This window comes from Copadichromis virginalis, linkage group LG16 (assembly GCF_057382275.1).
Source record: "Copadichromis virginalis isolate Kocher_CV1m ecotype Utaka linkage group LG16, C_Virginalis_male_GT1.1, whole genome shotgun sequence".
Taxonomy (NCBI): Eukaryota; Metazoa; Chordata; class Actinopteri; order Cichliformes; family Cichlidae; genus Copadichromis; species Copadichromis virginalis.
In genome coordinates, this window is record NC_140633.1 from 10633937 (window position 1) to 10653639 (window position 19703).

The 19703-nt window shown below is 42.1% G+C and overlaps 1 protein-coding gene across 1 annotated transcript in view; it reads right to left on the minus strand.

Moving 5' to 3' along the window:
- Window positions 1-1254: 1254 nt before the first annotated feature.
- Window positions 1255-19703, minus strand: part of xpo4 (exportin 4) — a 69391-nt gene continuing 50942 nt past the window's right edge. The window contains exons 9-24 of the mRNA XM_085435303.1: window positions 16078-16252; window positions 15778-15954; window positions 15550-15692; window positions 15238-15383; window positions 13524-13701; window positions 9848-10007; window positions 9521-9690; window positions 9031-9205; window positions 7467-7673; window positions 6087-6173; window positions 5500-5680; window positions 5283-5404; window positions 5055-5185; window positions 4513-4630; window positions 4296-4388; window positions 1255-2622 (exon numbers count right to left, since the gene is read on the minus strand). Of these exons, the coding sequence (XP_085291429.1) occupies window positions 2425-2622; window positions 4296-4388; window positions 4513-4630; window positions 5055-5185; window positions 5283-5404; window positions 5500-5680; window positions 6087-6173; window positions 7467-7673; window positions 9031-9205; window positions 9521-9690; window positions 9848-10007; window positions 13524-13701; window positions 15238-15383; window positions 15550-15692; window positions 15778-15954; window positions 16078-16252 (2461 nt within the window). The 3' untranslated portion in view covers window positions 1255-2424. The remainder of the gene's footprint in view (window positions 2623-4295; window positions 4389-4512; window positions 4631-5054; window positions 5186-5282; window positions 5405-5499; window positions 5681-6086; window positions 6174-7466; window positions 7674-9030; window positions 9206-9520; window positions 9691-9847; window positions 10008-13523; window positions 13702-15237; window positions 15384-15549; window positions 15693-15777; window positions 15955-16077; window positions 16253-19703) is intronic.

Genomic DNA, 19703 nt, shown 5'->3' on the forward strand with positions numbered 1-19703 from the left:
ATTGCTGGAAGAGTACTTTTATGTCCATTGGACGGTACTCTCACGCTACCATATATTGGAAGGTAAAAAAATAAATAAAAAAAATCTCAAGAATACTGCCTTAGGGATAAATATAAAGTAATCAGAATTGGTCCCAGGACAGAACCCTGTGGAACTTCATCATTCAGTGCAAATGTTGTTGTGTTTTTGTTTTAAATTTAAACAGAACATAATAAGCAGAACACTTTTTAATTTGTTATCACACAATTTGTCCAGCAGAATGACTTCCACGCCATTGTTTATGATCTTCTGAGCTGTCTACAGCACCTGTAGCAGAGCAGCATCACAGCAGATGGTGGTGTGTAGTCCTGGGTCGTCTTTACAGTAAGCTGGAAACAATCCATGAGCTCTCTTCGCAGGTTAATGGAGTTGCTGGGTATGTACACACACATCTACAAGACCCCAAATATTCTCAATTTTGAATATTCCTAAATTCTGAACCCCCATCAAACATTTACCCCTGAAATTCTCTACTGGTTGGTTCCAGCTATAATAAAATGTGAAGCTCACTACAAACCACAACATTTATAGTGTAACAATTCAAAATAAGCTGTAAATATAGAAAGATTTCTACTTTCTACTCTGTTTCTGAAATAAAACCTTTTGAGGTTGTAAGCACTTCCATACTCTTGCTAAAGCTAAAACCACCCATTAACTGATTCCCAGGATCCAGAAAGAGATGCTTTCTCGACAATATTAATACTAACTCAGTCGGATACGTATTTGTAAAGACCAATTTAGTCTTTTCTTACATTTGTAAAGAATCCTTCCAAAGATTCCTGGATCCAGATCACTTCTGGATTGGGCGATCCTCCACTTCTGATCATTTCCTTTAATGAAAATCTTTCCATAATCTTTTAAAGGTTCACAAAAAACAAAGACTGATCAGGATGTCTTGAAACGTATCTGCCTTCACAGTCTGCAGACTCAAAGGTCTGCTGTAGAACAATCGACAAATCAACAGTTTACTACAGCCAGCGCACATGTCAAAGAAAGTACAGAAGCCAGGACGTTTTATACAATACGTTTATGTACACTTTACACTTCATTAACAAAACAGCCATCTACAATAACAGGGATAGGACTGTGAACGAGGAGGGTTCTGTCTCCAACATAATGCTTCAGCAAGTGGCTCTGATCCTTTTTATTTGGTTTGTTATTGCTGTCCTTCAACTCCAACAGTCTCTGTAATATCCAGTGTGTGTGTGTTGATCGGGTGGAGGTGCTGCTGTAGAAAAATACTAATAAAATCATCCTGCTAAACTTTCAAGGCGCCATCTGTCTCTGGCCTTCACGTGTCCAGAGGCAAGGGGGCCACAATATAAACTAAAATCCAAATAGGAAGGGAAAAAAAAAACCAACTATATCAAACAGCAAAGGTCAACAGCGAGAAAATTGCTCCCTCTTTAGCTGAATTCATACATTGTTGAACTCGTACATCTCTGCCTGCCTTTTACTGGTGTATAAAAACATTTCCGTCATCTTTAATTCCCGTAACGTACATTTCTGAAGGGTATCAGCCTTGAAAACATTATATATTTATAGATATTTACACCCTTTAGTCAAACACAATCTCAATTTGGTTTTCTGACGTTCCCAACAAACAAATGTCCTCCTGTTCCGAGTGCATCAGCAGCCTCAAAGACAGCCGGCCACACCTCATGCTTTGTATGTCTTCTTAGGTTTTTGGCAGGCACAGTCCTTACTGGTTGTCATTTTTCGTATGGCATGATTCTCTCTCCTTATAACACACAGACGCACATAGAGAACAATCGGCAGAACAAAGGCACTCTGGGAAGGACTGGGGTGACGTGTGTGTGTATTTGAACTAGGGTGGGTTGGCCCCTCTAATGCCTCTAACTGCATACAAAACCTGAACAGCAACTTGTTTTGCCCTTAGTGTCGCTCTCTATGTTCCTGTGTGTGTGTGTGTGTGTGTGTGTGTGCGCGCTCCAGAAAGATCCAGGCACATGAGGAGGGGGAGGAGGAGCAGGAGGAGGTGGAAAGGGAGGACACCAGCAATCATCGGCTGCTGCTTGACAGTCCGTGCTCAGTTGCTTCAGTCTAACATGAACCTCTGAGTCATCTGCTCAGCAGTTTAGTCTCCACAATTAGCTCCTCCTCCTCTTCATCGCGTCTGCTGATCGTGCTGGGCAGGCGGGTGAAACAGTAGGAAAGGGGGGGGGGGGGGGGGAGACATCCAAGGAGGTGAAAACAGGGTAAACATTCAGGCATGAGATCAACCGGCCCCAGCTGCCAGAGAGGTCCTCCGAGGCTTTCAGCCGTCCCTTCTACCCATAGTTCTCAGGGATGAAGCAGGGGGCGTCTTTGATTGGTTGCTTTTCAGAACGACGATGATTAGAGGCCGGTTTGGTTTTCCAGTGGTTATTTCACGCAGAGCAGGCCGCCGACGTTGGCTACAAACTCCTCCAGGCTTTTGAGGAAGGCAACCTTCTGCTTGCGGTCCATGGTGGGTGGCGTGCTGCTGGCTGTCAGCTTGTTGAAGGCGTCGGCTAACCGCTGGTAGATTATGGCGTCTCTCTGAGAGGACAGCAGGGTCTCAACCAGCTCCGAGTACTCCGCCTGACATGGAAAACCAATGTAGCATCAGATTAGTGTCAAACGAAGGCAAGGGTTAAAGCAGATAGTATTATCCCTCTTTCATTATAATACATTGAAAAATTGTTTTAATTTTATAATTTATATTGTTAAAAAGAAGGAAACATACACAAGATTCAATGTTCCAGTTTACAGTGTAATCCACTGCAGCGTACACGTCATAGTCACATGTCGGTATCTCTGCTTGCAATTCTGTAAAATTTCCCAACTTTTAAATAAAGTATTCATTATTTTATAAAAATGAACACTAGTAGTTTGCAGAGGATTTAATGAGAAAAGAAGTGGAGGAGTTCAAGCATCTCGGGGTCTTGCTCACGAGTGACGGGAGAGGGGAGTAGGAGATCGACAGACGACGGACGCTGCACCGGTCCTTCGTGCTGAAGAGAGAACGGAGTGTAAAAGCGAAGCTCTCAATTTACCGGTCGATCTATGTCCCTACCCTCACCTATGGTCATGAGCTGTGGGTAGTGACCGAAAGAACAAGATCGCAGATACAAGTGGCAGAAATGAGCTTCCTCCAAAGGGTGGCTGGCCTCTCCCTTAGAGATAGGGTGAGAAGTTCAGCCATCTGGGAGGGGCTCAGAGTAGAGCCGCTGCTCCTCCATATTGAAAGTAGCCAGATGAGGTGGTTTGGGCATCTGACGAGTATGCTTTCAGGGCATGTCCCACTGGGAGGAGGCCCCGGAGCAGACCCAGGACACGCTGGAGAGGTTATATCTCTCGGCTGGCCTGGGAACCGCTTGGTGTTTCACTGGACAAGCTGGAGGTGGTGGCCGGGGAGAGGGAGGTCTGGGCTTTTCTGCTTAGGCTGCTGCCCCCGCGACACGGCCCCGGATAAATGCAATGGATGGATATTCAGAAAATAGATTTAATGAATATTAGTTGTTTACTGTCATGAAAATAACATCCAAAATGTTTTATCTTTGGGTATTAATGTCATGTGGCCTTTTAACTGCATTTGTGTATGTTTGTTTAGTTGTCACTATACGCTAAAAGTCAGTATTATAAGTATATAAATAAATACATAGTTGGAATCTGCATATCTTTCAACCACTTTATGCCCGATGTAATAGCTCTGGTTGAAAGAATAACTACTCGCACATCACAAAACTGGTCAAGTTTTTGTGCAGCTGTGTTTTTGCAAACTAGCCACTAGAGGGCTTCTTGCGTCATTTATGAAACTGTGCCTGCACGCCAGGAGCAACTCAGGTCCCAGTAAAGGGATTTTCTTACATATACAGTTGTTACGTTTAAAAATGTGCCGTCACATTTAACTGTAAGGCAGAAACAGAAAGCCAGCTTGTTTCAATCATTTGCTAAAAGCGCACAAAAAAGGAGGAAAAAAACCAAAAAGCTTTATGTCCAGTAATCAACACATTTTTGCCACTGAGTAAAAGTCTGTTAATAACGGCACAGTTGTGGGTTTCAGCCTGAAGCACTTCTGTATTTGATGAAGCCCACATTTTAAAATGCTGCTTAGAAAAGAAATTCCAATTTAGAAGCTGAACAAAAGCAGAGCCTGGGAACCTTCAAAAAGAAAGACCTTCAGCATCTTAAAAGCCTTCATTTGTTGCACAGAACAAGAGAGGGAGGGAAAAAAGATTTTCACTGAGCTGCATGCACTGTGTGTTACTCACCTGGTGCAGGCACACGAGTGTGTAGAGGGCTTCTCCTGCCGCCACGGTCATCTCTGTGTTGTGTTTTTGCAGGACCAGCATGTCAAACACCAACTGAGTGCACAGAGGACGGCGTGAGCTGGTGTGCATTTGTTTACTTATTAGTACTCCCCCCCTTTCTTCCTTTATAAAAGTTTTATTGTAATGCTGTCATGACAACATGAAGTGCGTATCGTACCTTGAGGAAATGACGGGTGGCGATAAAGAGAGGAGAGTCCTTCTCCTGGTTTTTAGCGCACTGTTCAGCCAGAGGAGACAGAGCCTCCAAACACAGCTGGCTGATTTCAGAACTCATCCTGAAACAGATGTTAAGGAGCACAAACTATTTTGACAAAATCATTTTTGCCTGTTGACAGGCTCGTCCACAGCTGCAGCAGGCAAACAGGAAAACGACTAAGTGCAAGAAAAGAACAAATCTCCCGTGGTGTGGCCTTCTGAGTATTTAGAAAGATTGTTGCCGTATTCCAGACAACATCTATGTCAACAGTTCTATGTAATTATGTAATTATGCAGGCTACATACTGAACTTAAAGGATAGAAAAAGGATCCTATTCCACTAGTATCAAACCGATATCAATACCAGCGTTGAGATCAATGCTATCGATATTTGGATCAATCCGCCCACCTCTACAGCCAATATGTGGATATTCTACAGATACTGGATATTCTCTCATAAATCCCACCATAACAATCAATACTGCTGGCACAGCAAGAGGATACGAGGTCATTCCCAGCTCCAGGGAGAACATGAGGCTCTTGAAGAGGTCTTCTGGCAGCTGTGGGATCTTTTCTGGAAAGATCTCACAGATGAAGGTGATGAGTTTGTAGTACTGGTTACACAAAGAGGGGAACTGGAAAATAACGAGAACAGGATCAGCGTGAGCTCACATATGTCACAGACATGATATTATATCAATATATAAAGAGACATCCGTGATTATGTTTTACCTTGAGCAGGTCCTGAGACATGAGCGGAAGAACTATATTGACACCATAGAGAACGACATCTGCAGCGGATACTGTTCGATTGGATGCTGGTGTTCCCTGGTCTTGATTTCGAAACACATCATCTAGAACGCACAGCCACTTGGTCAAGTTTAAACTTTAGCAACGTCTTCTTTTTAAGAGGAAAAATACGCAAAATCTATTTTTTTAAAAACCTCACCTGTGTCGCTGAAGTCGATGAACTCTTTGGAGAGCAGGTTTGTGAGCAGCTCCATGATGAGCAGCAGGTCCTGGTACTGGTCCTCCTCGGCCGTGGCATCGCTTCGCTTCCTGCTCTGGTTGTTTTTGGAGTAGACCTGCAGCAGCGTTAGGCACGCCTCGTACAGCTTCATGGACTTGGTCTGAATCAGGAGTACACAAGTGACCACTATTACAACTGTGCTTCCATGACGATAAAAATGCTAACCTACAGCCTCCCAGTCGATGCCTCTATGGTATCAATTTGAAAACCCTAGGTGACATCTTTCTCAAGTGATTGTGTTTACAAAATCCTCAGGAAAACAGACCTCTGACCTTAGTCTTGAGGTCAGAGTCACCAAGTTTCAAAGTGATCCAAGAGTTGCGTTAGATGGTGTCAAATTGAAAATCCTATGTTTGGTTGCCAGTGCAGTTTTTTCCTTCTTCAGAAATATATTAAGTGAGTCTTGGACATACAGTTGGAGTTTGTTTCTATGCCAGATGGAAAACCACCAGCATTTTATACTTTAAAACCTTGTCTGCAGGTAACACAGTGGAAACGTCTCTCACCTCTCCCAGGTAACAGATCTGTTTGTGAGCCACTTCCACAAAAACCTCAATGATGAGGTTGATTGTTTCCGGTGTGTTACTGTAAACCTGGGTGACAAAAGAGAAAAAAAAAGGTGTTGTCAGATCAGATTCAGGTTTTAATTCAGCTCAATAGAGATTGACAGACCACGTGACTTTTGCACATTGCATGCTGGGAACTCGTGGCAAAACAATCCAAGTACCGCATCAAATGCAAGCATTTGCAGCACCGCAAACCTTCATTCTCCGGTTCCAATAAATTCTTGCTTTTTCTTTGCCCCCCAAAAAAATTATGTACAAAACGAAGGAGAACAATGCCGGTCCGTACAAAGACAGACTCAACGAAAAGTCAAAGAAAAGATACGAGGAAAAAATCAAAGGAGTGAAAGGGTCAGACCCTTACGAGCACACAGAGTGGACCAAAGACGTTAGCGTGCTGCCCAACTTTCACCACGCTCATATTTATAATTATACGGTTCTTGGAGTGAGTGCATACACTCATGAAGTTTAGTAACTTCAGGTCACTGCAACAAGCCCAGGTACAGTTTACCGACGGATGGGTGCAGGACCTTGAAATGCACCGTGTAGAACGAAAGACCATCGTACCTATCATAAGTTTACCAGTCTCACAAATCGTCGTCATAAATACACATTCCTTAACCGTTTATTAATAGGACCTTTGAGCTCAACGGTAATTAATTAGCAGTGGAAATAATTTCTGGTAGCATCACAGAAATGTAGCAGTGACAATAATACTGTATGCTGTAATCGTACTGGGCAATTAGTGATACAAAACAACTGTTTTATCCTGTGAATAAAAGTATATGTTTTTGTCAATGTACCATAATAACAGAAGCGAAACGCAATATTGTGTCAGGACAATTCACTATTTATGCACAATAAACAAAGGAGCATAGCGCGACCATTTCTGTTCAGCGCCAGACTTAATTGGTGATATAGGTTACAAGCATGTTAAGAAAAATGACGTTTTAACTACTACAAAACACTGACCTTTGCCAGTGTTTTGCTTGGAGCAGACTAACATGTGAGCTGGAGTGTTCTGGGACGTTATATTTGGTATATCCAGGCCATCCGTCGGCTCTTCAACGACGTAATCCGATAACAACCGATCTCTTTACCCGTCGGCTTCCCGTGGCTGTCATGCGACCGGCTATTGCAGTTAATAATACAACAGCTTCTTGACATTTTTTGCGTTTCTTTTTATCGCTGTGTAACTGATTTCAATTGAAAGCCTGCGTGCGCTAGTACCTCTTGCCACGAGTTCCCAGAATTCTTTGCGGTTTTACCCCTGAGTGACGTCACATTTTCAATCTCTATATCTACAGGGTTAGATTCTGTTACCTCCATGAGGCCAATGCAGCTGGACAGGAAGTCCATGAGGAAAGAGAAGAGCGAGGCCACGTTGTCGATCTGCGTCGCCTCTGCGATGCCACACAACGCCTCCAACGTAGCGACGATTTCCTGTTTGACAGCTTCTTCTTGGCTGATCTGAGCAAAGTTCTCTTGGTTGATGAGGTTAAGAAAACGCTGCTGGAGCGGGTGAAGCACCTGCAACGACAGGCAGAAGGTCAGATGGCGAGACAGTGCATTAGAGCTACAGAGTATTTGACTACCGGTATAATATAGAGTCACTGGCCACTTAATTAGGCACAACTGTTCAACTGTTGCTTGTTAGCAAAAAGCGCAGCAACCCATTGCACTTGCAGATACTGGCAAAATAACCTTCTTAAGTTCAACCGAGAATGGGGATGAAAGGTGGTTTATGTGACTTTGAACATGGCATGGCTGTTGGAGTCCGACGTGCTTGTTGGAGCATTTGAGAAACTGCTGACCTAGCAGGATTTTCCCAACAAAACCATCTCTGGATTTACAGAAGATGATCCACAAAAAAAGAGGAAATTCTCTGGGCACATATGCCTTGTTGATGTAATGTCAGGCTCACCAAATTTGGTGATGAGTCTCAATTTCTGCTGTGATGTTTCAGACTGGTGATGGTGTAACTGCGTGGAGGATATTCAAGACCCTCCTTGTAACCCTTTAAAGGGTTTGCCTGAACTCAATCAAACAAAGTGACTTGAACAAGTAGGATAAAAGAGAATTTTCTGTCCATGTAAACAAACATCACTACAGTAGAGATCAACCAAAGCCGTGTTTGATCAGTTGTCAGGTGCTTCGCTCTACTTCCAAACACAGAGCGATCTGACTTCAGACAGAACAGCTGTACGGACCGACAGCTGCGACCTCACTCCTACACTCACCATAATTACTTTGGAGTCATTGTGGCTTTGCACCCCCGTTTACTACTGTCAGCTTATTAAGAAAAGGACCTCCAGGATCACGGCGAGGATCATGTTATACACACGGGAGAAAGACTAAACGCAGGAATATTATCGACTTCATCCATCTGTCCTAATCCTCATAGCTCACTGAACTCTGTGCAGCTCCTCATCTCTAAACAGGACTAAATAATTTGATTTTTTTTTTTTGAAAGGATTTTTTGTGATTTTTAGAGCTGTAATGTTAAAAAGAATTGCAAAAAGCTTTGGCTTGCTAGATTTGACAGACGATGCTACAAAAAGATAAAACTGTGCAAGACGAGAGAAGTAGTTAGAGAAGCAGGCTGCAAACAAACAGATCAAACCCACTTTATACGGGAAAACAACTTAATGCGTCACAAGCACTTGAAACAATTATCCGATGCACAGAGACACACACTGACTGCTTCTTAGCAACGCCGCTCATTACCAAAATGTCACGGCCTTTTACATTTTACTCTTCTGCTAATTCTCCTGTTTCACTGTACTAAGACTTCATTTACTTTGCTTCCCCCCCCCAGTGCAACCACTACTACTAAACAATCATTAATCAGTAAATCACTTAAGTACTTCTACACGTATCAGCACACCTCAGCCCAGTACTGCTGCTTGGCATCAGAGTCCATTTGTGCAAAGCCTCCCAGGACCAGAGCCTTCATCAGAGTCCTCTGCACGGAGCTGGACAGCAGGTGGAGAGGTGGGCTGCGGCTGGCAAATTGCTTCGCCAGGTTCCACCAGCTCTCACACTGCACCACGATGTTTGCCCTGAATGGAGAGGGAGGCAACGGGTCTGTTAGAGTCTGACGATCCACTGTGACTCCTGCCCAGTGCTAACCAGAGAAAAGAATAGATTTTCTTATAAAAATCTGCATTTATCAACACAAGATGTGAAGGGAGATGTAATATTTTTGAAAAGCAAGCAAACATGCTCATGGTTAAATTATATGTGGTTATATTATGTGTAACAAATGTGTCATTGGGGAATGGGAAGGTCATCTAAACATTCAGTTTAAATACTGAACATTTATTTCTGATTACCTGAAAACATTATTTGTCTATCAAAGAGTAACATGTTCTTACCTCTCCCGCTTCTCTACCAGCGTCACCAGCAGCTCCACGGTGTCGTTGGCTAGCTCAGCCTCTGAGCTCCACACGGTCAGGTTGTTGATCACCTTTTCCAGGAGATATCCCACAATCCACTGGGCCCCCTCTGTGTCGGCACCAAACGCTGTGCTGAGGGGGATGCTGATCTGAGGAAGGGTAGAAAAGGATGAGCTGGATAGAAGACGACTGCCTGCTTTATGGCCATTATTGGAGAAAAATACCAACTGGTGCAAAAATGTGTATTACAGCGACAGTGTAGAAAAGATCTGATCGATGAAGCGATCGGTTAGCTCAGCCTTATACCTGCCCATAGAGCTTCTCGTCCACGAGCAGATACGTCTTAGCCCATCGTCTGAGGAACCACACGATGTCCTTCCCCATTTGCGGGCTCAAAAGCTCCGTCAGATTCGCTCTGGTTGCCCTGGACTCCACTTCTGACGTCCTCAACACCGCTGACAGCAACCTGAAGGCAAAGGAAGTTGGATTTAGAGCTTCACCGCCATCTTTTTTTGTTTTGTTTTTACAAATCCTATCCGTTAACAGCACCTAGAGGTATATTTGTCACACAAAAGCACCCTACACAGGTTTCACAGGTAGTCCAGCTCCACCAGGATGGCATATCAACATCCGCCATTGCCAGGAGGTTTGCTGTTTTTCCCAGCACAGTATCAAAAGCATGGGGGACATTCCAGGAGACAGGAAGTTACTCAGGAGAGCTGGACAGGGCCGTAGAAGTCCCAAGAAGGAACAGAATGAGCACTGCCAGAGCCAAAAAATTGACCTTCTGCATGACACTGTTGCAAATGTCTCTGATCAAACAATCAGAAAAAGACTTCATGAGGGTTGCCTGAGGGCCTGAAACCCTCTAATGCAGACCTTCCTAAAGTGTGGGGCCATTGCAGGGGGGGTGCGGCATGAAAAGGGAAAAAACAAAACACAACAACGCTTGGACACTGCTATCACGGGCGCCCACACAAACGCAAAGCAGGAGATGAAGCATCGCTGAATATGTTTCCAAACCAACTTCATTCTAAGCCAAAGACTAGAAAATATGGTGAAGCATGTCTGCCCTTTGGTTTCACCTGCACAAGTGCCGAGGTAGGTCTCCCTGCAGAATTGGTCTTTCCTTTGTAGGGAGCAGCGCTGGGCTGTTTAAATCACAGACAAACAGGATCCCACATTCTTGATTTTTAGTTCACAAACACTTGTAATGACTAACTACTCCTGACATTTTGGAGATGTTAGCTCTTTATACAGTAAAGTTACAGCAGGATACAAATAACATCAGGCTGATCCTGTCACGATTTGTTCCCCCGGTTCAAATCACAGACAAACAGGATCTCACAGCCGTTTATGGTTTTAAACCCATTTTGCACAGAGAGGCACTTTTTGAAAAATGTATTGATAGCAATGTTGAATATTATTACACAGGAAAAAACAACTACATGTAAAATAATCACACCGTGACGCCTCTGCCTTTGTAAACGGAGGGACAGTAACTGCGTGTGTGTAAGCGTGTAAAACCTGCAGATAGTCAGATTAACAGTATTTTGTTTCTGCAATTCCTCTCATGTAAACAATAACGTGGCGCACAGCGTGACGTGAAAAAAGGCGCATCCCTTTGACGCTGCGTGATGAACTCTGTATTCCTCGTCCACACGGAAACGCAAAAAAGGAGTTTTAAAAATCTCAGTTTTCGGTGATTTGAAACGCCGTTTCCGTGTGGACGACACAGCTGCGTTTACAAAAATACCCGTGTAGGTGCGGACGTAGCGTAAAAGAGTTAGTGGTTTATTTATTGCAGTTTACTTGTATTTGCTTAATTGTTTACTAAATGTTTGAGGTGTGAAATAAACTGCAATGGAGCAAAATATGGGTGTGTGTGGTTGGAGGATGTGTTTGTGCGTGTGTGTGTGTGCGTGCGCAAGGGGGGGCGCGAACATTTTTCTGTAAAACAAAGGGGGGCCCAGCGAAAAAAGTTTGGGAACCACTGCTCTAATGAGTCCATATAAGCAGACTGGCATTTGTCATTGATTACCAGAATTGGCAGGCCCACCACTGGCACGCTGTGGTTTTCACACACTGAGCAGAAGTGACAGATGTGAAAAGGTCTCGAGAAACCACGGAGAACGTCACGCTTGTAACCGTTTAACATGGTTCAGCATGTTCAGTGTCTTTATTTCTATCCATTTTGAGATGGCCAATAAATATACCAATGTTGAATATACAGCTCTGGAGGAATTAAAACGCAACAAGGAGACTATGGAGAGACTGTGTAGACACTTTATACTTATACCCTGTGCACAGGCATATTTAATGCCTGGCCATTGATTTTATTGTTAGCAACGAAATTATACCCCACCGCTACAGCAAAATGATCACATATCAGCTGATGATCCTCTTGCTGCCCGTGTGTTAAAGAGTAAGCTTCCCAGTCCACACACACACAATACAAAAGGACAGAGAGACAGAGGGCTTATAGCAGCTTACAGGAGGACAGTGCACAGTTTCACATTGTTTGCAGAAAACAAAACCACGCTGACATTTATGGGGCTGGGGTCGCCCGCTCGCTATTGGGAAACCTGATGCCATCAGCCACTCATATCTGCAATCCACCACACACACACACACACACACACACCTATACACAATGAACAATCTAGAAAAGACAACAGCACCATGACCTTCAACAGACAACATCAGTGGCTGCTGTGAATGTCTATTGTCGTCACTGTGATCACACACACACACACACACACACACACACACACACACACACACACGAATGCCTTTAAACAGACGAGCATCCAGTGCAATGATAAAGCCTCCGAGCAGCCCAAGGCTCCCAACACTGCAAGCTGCACAGCTAATAGATGCTAAAAAATAAATCCTATCCGGTAACAGCTCCTAGAGCTATACTTTGCATGCTTGAGCGTATTTAATTATCTGCTGGTGTATTTTTAGCACCAACATTTTGCACTAATGTACAACAATCCCAGAGTAACAACAGTGCGACACAGAAACTAGAAAAAATGAATGAGGTGCTGCCGTCGTAAAAGAAAAAAAGCTGGAAATATCAGCCACCCTCAGTAAAAACTCAAATATTTGTGAATTACACTGATGCATGTTTTGTCATACGTGTGCATTTATATTTAAAAGAGTCAAAGGAGCTTGCAAAGAAAAGCGTCTGGACTTCTTTAAGTTACTTGAAGACGTTTCACCTCTCATCCGAGAAGCTTCTTCAGTTCTAAGGTCAAATGGTGAGGTGCAAGCTCCTTTGACTACGATGACCTGGATGACTGAGAACCTTCACAGATATATTTAAAAGAGTTTGTCTGGACCGCCCAACATTAAACTATCGTATTACCACAGTACGTGTTCCTGTGTTTTTACAGCTCCACATTCAGACCTGAGTGAATGCAAAGAAACGAGCCCACCTTTAGATTTATGGGACAATAACGGTGACAAACTTTGCGTCCAACTAACTCCCAGCAGTGAGGAAACTGCACGTAGAGAGGGAGGCTTAGACTCAACACACAGTTTAATCTGTATGAGTCCAAAGATGTGATATCAGAATTATAAACCAGCAGTCAAAATGCAACAAAAAGCACAAAGCAAACAAAGATTCAACGTTTCTACAGTCTGGAGCTGCAAATTCTAACTTTTGAAAACAGCAATGAATGTGAGATTTAAGCATCTCAGCTACTCAGAAAAAATGGTTTTAACATGTGTGGGTCCCCGACTACTGGGCAACTACTTCTGCTGACATCTGAAGACACAATGACAAAACTCTCAGACAGCTGCTGGAACCTTAAACAGATTGTTGTCTGAACAGCTAAGCCAGAAGAGCAAGTAACAGCGTACCACAGCTCAACTTAAGATACTTAAATTTTTAAAAACATCTGAAAAAAAATGTGAAGGCTATGACAAAAAAACAAAACAAAAAGCAAACAAACATGAAATAAACAGAGCGCAATACCTGATCACAGAGTCTGTGCGGTTGCAGCCCGGTATGGACGAGGCCTTTTCTCCCGGTGAGCCGAGGATCTGCAGCGTTGTATTGATATCCACCTCTGTTGAGTGTTTGATGGAGAACTCCATCACCTCTGAGGGGATCAGCGGGGTTTCACCCTGAGGATCGTCTGCTAGTAGATAACCTAAAGAGCACAGACAGGTACAGGTAGCCACGTTGAAGCCTGCTCATTTTACTATGAGGGTAAAAGTGAAGTGAAGAAAAATTAACAGTTTAAGCTCTAACTTTGGCTTTTGTTTCATTTCCAGTCTTCTATGTTTGTAACTGGAACATTTTTTGCTCTTAGACTGTTAAAGGTTGGACTGTGATATATTTGCCAGAACATTCAATTTTTTTTAAAGATGGAGTGTTTAATGAACCTTCTGATTATTGTACTTTATTGAGCCCCGTGGGGAAATTGCTCTCTGCATTTAACCCATTCACTCAGTGAAGCAGTGGGCAGCCATTGGGCGCCCGGGGAGCAGTGTGTAGGGACGGTACCTTGCTCAGGGGTACCTCAGGGTAGCTGTTAAGGGGAATCGAACCCCCGACCTTCCAATCATGGGGCAACCACTCTACCTACTGAGCTATCCCTGCCCCCCTGATGAAATTATAACAAAAAAATAAATGATTATTTATTGTGTCAGCCCCATAGACTCCCATGTTAAATGTTCTAACTTTACCACAGAAAAAAAAAACATGTTTACAACCTGACACAAGAATACCATTTTGGTCTCTCCAACTCATTCTTCCTTGATGCTAACAGTACAGGGAATACATTTTTATATACCCGACTTACGCTGTAGCTGCTTTAGCTAATAGGTGCACTGAAATAGGTCGCCTTATAAGGCAGTCACCTTCATTAATCAAATGACTGGGGTCTTAAAATGTGCTTATGGTGTTGGTTACGACCCTAAAGCTAAACTAAAGCTGTCAAAATGCAAGCTAAACAATTAATTCATTTAATTCAAATTAATATTATAATTAACTGCTAATTAGCAACTATTTATCAAAAATAAAATATGAAAACGGCATTGGTCATGTCAAAAACAGGCACAGCTCTACTTTCTCAGGGCTAGGGTGCTAATTGTTTGTAATAACTGAAAAGAGACAAATTTAGTGCAAAAAAAGTGTTGCATGCATGAAATACACTTACTCTGAACTCGTTTTAAAATTAGATTTGAGAGAAGAAGAAAAAAAAGGAGTCTCCTTTTGGGACACTTGTCAACCCTGCCTGAATGGTAATACAGAGAAATTCACAATAATGGCTGCAATATTTCATTAATTAAACCCACAGACTGGGTGGGGTTCTGTTCTTCTGTCCTACTAACACATAAAGCCATTAAATGGAAAAAAGCTGCACTGGAAAAAACATTTATGAGAACTTATTAAACAGCCATATTCTTTTCTACGAGAACATCAGATGGCTTCTCATTTACTTTCTCAAAGTGTATTCAATACTATGTGTGCATGTATTATTTTTGATCTTGGGAAGTTTGCACTGAACCCCAAACACTGGGAAACTACTCTCTACTCTCAGAAACAACCACCGTGAGGTAATGCAACAGTGCTGGATTTACAGTAACTGCAGGTTCAGAGAGGAGGGGGGAAACTGTATAACCACACACAAACGCAGTATGAGTCAATCTGTTTTTCGTAATATTTCTGTCCTGCTGCTGACCTGAGACCAGTATGAGCCAGTGAATGTCCTCATATAAGTCATCCAGGACTTTACGGTCCACTGATCCAAGGTCAGACGAGGCCATAAGGTGCTGCTGGGTCCTCTGCAGCTGGCCGTGCAGTCGTGTTACTCGGTCCTCCAGCAGGCTGCAAACAGGTCAAAATGGAAATATAAAAATAGAAACACAAGCAGTGCAGCACTTAAAAAAAACTAAAAGAATACAAAAAACTAACCAGATAAAGAAACAATCACCAGATCTGTAATCTGAAAGAGGTCACACCAGGTCGAGCTGGTAAGCTGCTGTGTGTTTACCTTGTGAGCAGAGGGATACAGTGGTCAGCTGCCACACGTCCCAACATGCCAATGCTGGACAGCTGGTCTGAGAACAGCTCTCTGTCGTCTTCCTGCAGCTCGTTGATCTCTTCCTCATCGTGAGAGGAAATCCCGTTCACCGACTGAGCGTGGTTCAGGAAAAGTGTGAGATAAATAACATGTTGCCGAGTCCAGTGTTCTTCGTGTACAGTAAAGAAAAAGGCTCACCAGGTTGCGCGTGCCGTCGGGAGCTGCCAAGTGACACTGGATGTATGAGTTGAAAACTTGGATGGCTGGCTGCACGAAGCACCCGCGAGGGAAATGCTCCTCGTCCTGCACGAGCGTTAGCCACGACTCCAGCAGCTTGTCATAGGCCTCCATGTAAACCATGTCATCCTTATCCAGCTGAAATTTATTATAAATTCATTTTAAGCAAAATTGGAAGGCCTGTGAACACTTATTACCGCAAAGTGAACTCTAAAACCTTTCTCTGAGAACTGGATTTGATGAAGAGGGGTCGAAACTCACCACTTCCTCCAGGGCGGCGCTGCGTCCAAACGAGCAGGTGAGCAGCGTGAGGCAGTTGATGAAGGAGGTAAAGAGGTCGCTGGGCAGTGCCGTTAAAATACTCCGTGGGAACATGGTGATCAGATTGGAGATGATATTAGAAATGCCGACTGCCTCCGAGTCCTCGATCTCAATCCTGAGAATGAGGATAATAAACTTTATGAGCTAACAGAGCTACAAATATGCAGCAGATTCATCTTTAAAGCCATAAATCAAGGTTTACTGTATCTGCTGTGGGAATACCAGCAGAAAATAAATGAAAGTAAACGTGATGCACATTTCAAACACTTTCAAAAAGCATCTGTTTAATTTTCAGTTAAAATCAGTGCTTTGGCCCAAGGAAGGCCAGTTTCCACTCCACAGGGTGAGGCTGAGGCCGAACTGGGGGTCACTTTCCGAGTTTCCCTGCTGGTGACGGAGGTTTGGAAACACACATGAAAGTTGATCCTTAACCAAAACTCGTGGGCAACTTGACCCCTGAGCTGTTTTCCACAGCTGCATCGGAGGTTATTTTTATAGTGTTTCAGCATCAAACACCACCACGCACACACGCTGCAAGAATTCAATTTCAAAGAGCATTTTGTCATCAGATTGCACTGTGAAGCATGCCGTAACGGGACACACTGGAAATCATACTTTCCTCACATGCTGAATTCTGAAAATGAGATTTGAATGGTTTTAAATCAGTTTAAAGTGGGAAGAAAAAAGGACACGTGATAATGTCTTATTTCAAAAGGTTGTCAAAAAGGCAAAAACAAAACAGAAACAAAGGCCTTTAAAATTTTATTGTGTGTTAAGAATTTTGAAACTTATGGCTGGCCATTTATCCAACTCTGAAATATGTCCCATCTTTTATATGTGAGTTTTATGGGGGAAAAAGAAGCTCCACATGAACAACATAACTGATGAAACCAGGCTGGAACGGTTTCTCCAAAAAAAAAACAACTTCCTACTTAAAAGCAATACTTCTCTACTTAATAACAATAATATAAATAAAGGTGTTGCAAAGGGAATTTTATATACAGTATCTTTTTAAAACAACATCCTCGTGTCAATTGTGAGCATGAAGGCTTTTTTAAAACTAGCTGTACTGATGTTAAAGAGTTTTTGAAATATTCTGATAATATTTAATAATTATATCTCAACCAAATCATGTAGTGAGCAGGACATTAGACCCTCGTAAACTTTACAGTGTACAGACATGCTTGGCTTGCTACCAACGAGTGTGTTGGGCCCTTTATACCATGCTATAAGCTTTTGCTTACCCGATGTAATAAATGTCCAATTAAAGTATAATGAAAAGCCGCAGCGCCACTCCAAACCACCCTGAAGATTTCTTTTAATGTATTTGCACCTTCCTTGTGTTGCCTTTGCATTTGAGCTGACACACCTCTCCACACTCAGACCAAGTCAGAGAGTAACATTGTTAGAGAGCCTAGCCAAGGCCTCTCCGATGGACTTAAATTGCGAGCAGAACCGTTCAATCGATGTAGCTCGGCCGTCCCTCTCCACATGGTTTTCCGATGAGGCAACTGGAAAAAAGCTCCAAGAATAGGTCATTACAGTGAGTGAGAGTTGCTGAGAGGAGGAAAAAAAGAAAAAAGATAGAGACCCCTCCTCACTTGGTCACATGGTTCAACAGCGAGCATGTGTGTGCATTATGTGTCTGATCTGCACATACAAGTGCACCAATTTAATTCACATCAGAACCACAGTGACCTCACATACACCCACAATTAAATAGAAAACTTTTCTAGTATACTGTTTCAGACCCATGTATCACTTTGATGCAAAAACCCTAATTAAAAACATTACTGTGTTAAAATTCTTTTTTTTATATATGGCGACTTCTATTAATGGTTAATGCTAACATAAAGAGTGCAAGCCTGGTTACTAAAATTACCACCAAACTAAAGTATTATTCAGTATAAATATAGAATAAATGTAACTAAGTAAATGTGGGTTTTTTGTATGAATTGATTTTAAGCTTGTTTGGGCTAAAAACTAAAAAGTGATAAGCTGAAACTCAGTGAAACAAATGCTGACTAAGGTGAGTAAACCTATTCACATTGATCTTAGATTTCACGTATTCAAATATTAATCAGTGCCTTAAAAAAAACAAAGTATCTGATTGACAGACTTTGGTATTAAAGTCTTATTAAAGCGAAACACTTGTGATGCAATTTGCACAGAAACTCAAACCAGCAATTACAGTAAAAAAAAATCAAATAAACTAAAGCAAGAGTGTCGTTTTTAAAAGGAGTACAGGGCTTGGAGTGATTCCACTGTTTTGTAGCCAAAACAAGTCAAATCGAGGTCGAGGTCCAAACATATCAGATTTTTTGCCAAGACATAAAATCTTTAATTATATTCTAAAAAGACCTGGAAGAGAGGCGGAAACCTAAAAATAGGAGTAACTGGATCTCATCTATTGCCTTATTTATCCTCTTATTGTTAAAAGCAGCTGCACTCTGAACCAGACTGCACTTCATTGGAAAGAAGAGAATTAAAACAGTCCCGGCTGGCACAACGACAAACCTGAAACCCTTCCTGAAGCTCATCGACATTCTGAAGGCCGCTACAACTCAGAAATTTTTATTCTGGAAATTTCATCAACTGATAATAAAATATAAAACCTTCACTCATTTCGTTTAAAAAAAAAAAGTCCAAATCTGGGTCAAAATTATTTCTCACAAAGGGCTCAGTAATAGTTTGAAATAACTTAAATTTCTCATCAATGCTCGCTACAACACAAAAACAGGTCCCATCTTCATTGAAACATTCAAGCATTTAACCTTCTCAAAGTGATTTAAATTGGGCAATCAGGCTGCAGGCATTTTTAGGGTTTTCAGAGAGAATAGGTTAGGCATCGCTGACCTAAAGGTGAAAGATCCAATGCTAAAATTCTGATGAGGCATATTACCCATAAAAACTAAACTATGCTAATTATAAAAACCTCTTGATATCTAATATTTTGAATTTTCCTAGAGAACAGCTAGAGTACTTGAAATTTACTAGAGAAATGTCCTATTCACATTTAAGAACAAACATAAGTCAAGAATATTTGAATTTATAGGACTCTCACAGCTTAATCACATGTGTCCTTTAATAGTTGTGGAAATTCATTCTTCCACTTGACAGTTTTTCTTTTCATTATAACATTATAATATAATTTTTTTTAAGTGCCATCAGTTTTACAAAGTGAATCTGTTAAGAAAATCCAATTAGAAAAAGGTTTGACTGGAAACATTTTTTCTAAATGCTGCAGTTTATAGATAGTTTTCATTAAAAACAGTCTGATTAAAGTGGAAGGTTGAAATCCAAGGTTAATCCAGCCAGGATGCTAACTAAGCGAGAAAAAGATGAATCAGTAGTTGAATTATCTGCAGCGATCGTTGGGTTTATCAGTTTGTTGCAGAGAAGATGAAGATAAGAACTACGTGTGAAGGCCACTGTTGTAGGTGAAGGATACATATTTGATCATTTTTGTTCATATAATCTCTAATGAAAGTATACGAACTGATCCAAAACATAAGAAGTAATCAGGAGTTTGGTAAGATCCAGCACCTGTGTTACGCACTCAGCAG